General features: G+C 35.8%; 1 protein-coding gene across 2 annotated transcripts in view; it reads left to right on the top strand.

Annotated features, from left to right (window-relative positions):
- The window catches only part of DDX3X (DEAD-box helicase 3 X-linked), a 17705-nt gene that overhangs the window by 4198 nt on the left and 10040 nt on the right, over positions 1 to 3467 (top strand). For both annotated transcript variants that reach the window (XM_077768531.1, XM_077768530.1), the window contains exons 3-4: positions 1146 to 1193; positions 2998 to 3130. In XM_077768531.1, coding sequence (XP_077624657.1) covers positions 1146 to 1193; positions 2998 to 3130 — 181 coding nt within the window. The remainder of the gene's footprint in view (positions 1 to 1145; positions 1194 to 2997; positions 3131 to 3467) is intronic.

Here is a 3467-nt window from a genome sequence, read left to right as displayed (position 1 = left end):
CTGGGTCCCTTAGGTCAGATCTCTTCCTATTAACAACTCCCACCAAAAAAGCGGTGGGGGATGTGTACAGGCTGTAGGGTCTGGAAGCATTTTTTTCATTGTGTTAGGTGGTAAAGGACATGGCCTCATCTTTAGGCAAGAAAGGCCTCATTGGGCACAAAGTTCCTTGGTATTCTTTAGATATCACTTTGTCATGCTAAAGGTCTCTTAGGAGTGATCATCCTAATTGAGATCTTTAATACTTAGTTCAACTCAAAAGTGGAAAAGAAAGTTAAATTGCAGATTTATTAGTAATAAAGCAGGTTGACTTTCCTTGGATATATATATTAAGTTGCTTTTGCTTCTCATCCATTATCTAGGCTGTATTTCTTGCCTGCATACTTCTATAAGCAACGACAGTTGACTGTAGACTCAGCAAGCCCCAAGTTAAAACTCAATTCCTTGAACTCCTCTCCCCATTGCAGTTTTTCTTTAGGTGTGTTCTGTTTTGGAACTTAGCAGGTTAGAAACAAAAAAGCCTCTTAGTGGCTAATTTTTCTTCCATAGCAGTTTTAGGTTGTTAACAATAATGCTTAATGTGGTAACTGTTTGACAGTTCTCAGATAATAGCAGGCCTTTAGGAAAAAAATTGTGTTGTATTAACCACTAGTAACAAGTTATATTTATTTTTGTGGGTTTCAATGATTAGGCTCCAGGTCAAATTTTTATTTACCAAATTTTTTTTCTCCTAACCTCTCTTTTTAAAGTTCTTAAAAAAAAAAAAAAAAGCAAAAACCCATTTAAAATAAAAGTATATTTGTTCCTCCTCCCCATTTCCAAGTAAGTCAGATTGGTAGGCTAGATATTACTTTTTTTCCTAGGACCTTTTTTTTTTTTAAGTTTTATTTTTTTCTTGAGAGAGAGCGTGAGAGAGCGAGCATGTGAGCAGGGGAGGGGCGGAGAGAATCCCAAACAGGCTCTGTACCATCAGTGCAGAGCCCGACACCAGGCTTGAACCCATGAACCAGGAGATCATGACCTGAGCTGAAAGCAAGAGTCAGATGCTTAACTGAGCCACTCAGGCACCCCCAGGACCGTCTCTTTAATAGCACAGATTTCTGTAAAAAGCTTTGTTTTGGCATTTAATTTTCTATTCTTTCTCTTAGAAGGACGCTATATTCCTCCTCATTTAAGGAACAGAGAAGCTACTAAGGGTAAGTCTTTCGAGCAACTTGGTAGACCTAATTCTTGTTGTGTTTAGAAGTCAGAGCCTAGGGGATAATGAGGCACTTTGGGAAGTCAGTCTGTAAACATTGTGGTCTCCTGTGCCTCTGTCAGAATTGGTTCAAATATTAGGACTTACTCTGGAGAAACTCATCTAAAGTCACACAGTGGAAAATTCTCTATTTCTTAGGTCAGATTCTCCTGGCCAAGGGCATGGTTACATACAATTTTAATAGTGTTGTACTTTGTGTTTGTAATCATTCATATCATGATTTTAATTTGAAAAAGGTGAGTGGGTGTCCTACTATGTAAACCAAATTGCATGGTGATGACCCAGTTATTTCTGTTTTTCAGAGCTGTCAAAAGAAAGATGGTTTATTGCAGAATAGGTAACAGATTATAGCATTGGACATACTCCCAGTAAGTTGGGAGTGATTCTCTGGTTTGATCCTCTTGCCCTTAACTGTTTTATTTGAAAAGTTTTGTCTAAATTGTATCACAACACCTTGTCTTTTCTGGTTGTGTTTGTTATGTAGTGATAACTAGTAGGTACCTCATTATGGGACAATTGTTTGGGTGTTGTATATTCTGTAAAATAGATTATCTGAAATTTGGAGGAAAAGTGAAGGTTTGGAAAACTAAAGGTCAAGAAGAAAGATAATAAAGAAGGCAGACTTGGAAGGGTGCAGAAGTCCATAGGAGCATGTAGTTTGTTTGCTATTATTCTTCCATGTGCGTATGCAGTCTATGTATATATTAGCTTCACTGTTCCTGGCAATACATGGATATAAAATCTGTATTATAATTTCTTAACTATCCTATCACTATTTTTAGTTACTGCAGAGTTTATTGTCATGTGTTCTCTCGTTCTTAAGAGTGTTCTAGCTGAAATTTGCCCCCCACTCCCACCCCCAACGTATATTTAGTGCTTTTCCCTCTTCATTGTAGTGACAGTTCAAAGGGAAGGGGCAGTATCACAGAGGTTTTAGAACTGAAAGAACTCTTAGAAATCTAATTCAGCTCTTGATTGCTTGCTCAGGTATTGATCACCTGGCTGGCTAATGGTAGAGGCATAAGGCTGAAGGAAAGTAACTTAACTTGTAAACGATTTTTGTTTTAATAAGTGCTACTGAAACTAGTTTAAACCTTTTCACTCATCTTTAAACTCTCTACCTCTTGGCCTAATTTACACCTTTCTCATTGCCTCTTCTTGAATGGTTATAGTTGTACCCTAGGAATCTATCTACACTAACAGTGTAGGGATGAAGATTTTTCTGTCTCTTGTCTCTATTTCATGTGAACAGAGCATTGTTCTACTTTTTACTATGAAACTGGAAAATAATGTATTAAATCAGGTAATCTGACACCTTTAGGAATGTCTTAAATATCTCTGAAGAAACATTGAAAACAACTGTTTTCCAGTAAACTTGTTTGTGCCTATAAAATGAAGGGAATTAATTGTGGTCATATAACTATATCATAATCATTGCTTATAGGCAAAGCTATTGACGTTTTTAAATGTGGTATTCATTTAGAACACTTTAGACTGTTAAATTGCTTGGTTTAGTGAGCAATAGTTTCTAGTGGAGAAAATCTAAAAAATTTTGTGTGCCATTGTAAACCAGCTCTAAATCTTGGTTCTCTTCTGGTACCATGATAGGAATATTTCCATTGTCCTTCCAGTTCACAGAGAGCTAAGATAAAATCAGTGGAGGGCTTCAAATTCAGAAATCTAGGTATTGTAAATTTCTGTTTAATACAATAAAATGGGTTTCCTTTTTTTTTTAATTGAAGGATTCTACGATAAAGACAGTTCAGGGTGGAGTTCTAGTAAAGATAAGGATGCATACAGCAGTTTTGGATCTCGTAGTGATTCAAGAGGGAAGTCTAGTTTCTTTAGTGATCGTGGAAGTGGATCAAGGGGAAGGTATGTGATTTTTATTGATCTTTTCACCTTATGTATATGCAATTTAGGAATTGGTCTTTAATTTGATAAGTACTTGTTCTTGTACTCTTCCCATTAAGTATGATGCTTTTTTCCCTTAATAGACCCTCTGTTTGGATGTTAAGCATTATATCTGTGTAATCATATTTTCTTAGCTATAAGAGGTCTTAACTAAATTGAACTTGTTCCATAGAAATTAGGTGAGAATAAGAATGTGCCCCTGGGCATAATGAAATCAGTTATTTTTATAAATAATTAATCTAGTTTTATTTATATTTAAAGCAGTAAGTTTATTTAGTGAATGGATTAATTTGGTTGA

This window comes from Crocuta crocuta, unplaced genomic scaffold, assembly GCF_008692635.1.
Source record: "Crocuta crocuta isolate KB4526 unplaced genomic scaffold, BGI_CrCroc_1.0 scaffold467, whole genome shotgun sequence".
In the NCBI taxonomy this organism is placed as follows: Eukaryota; Metazoa; Chordata; class Mammalia; order Carnivora; family Hyaenidae; genus Crocuta; species Crocuta crocuta.
Note: the sequence above shows the minus strand (reverse complement) of the source record. Positions and strands in the feature narration are given on the sequence as shown.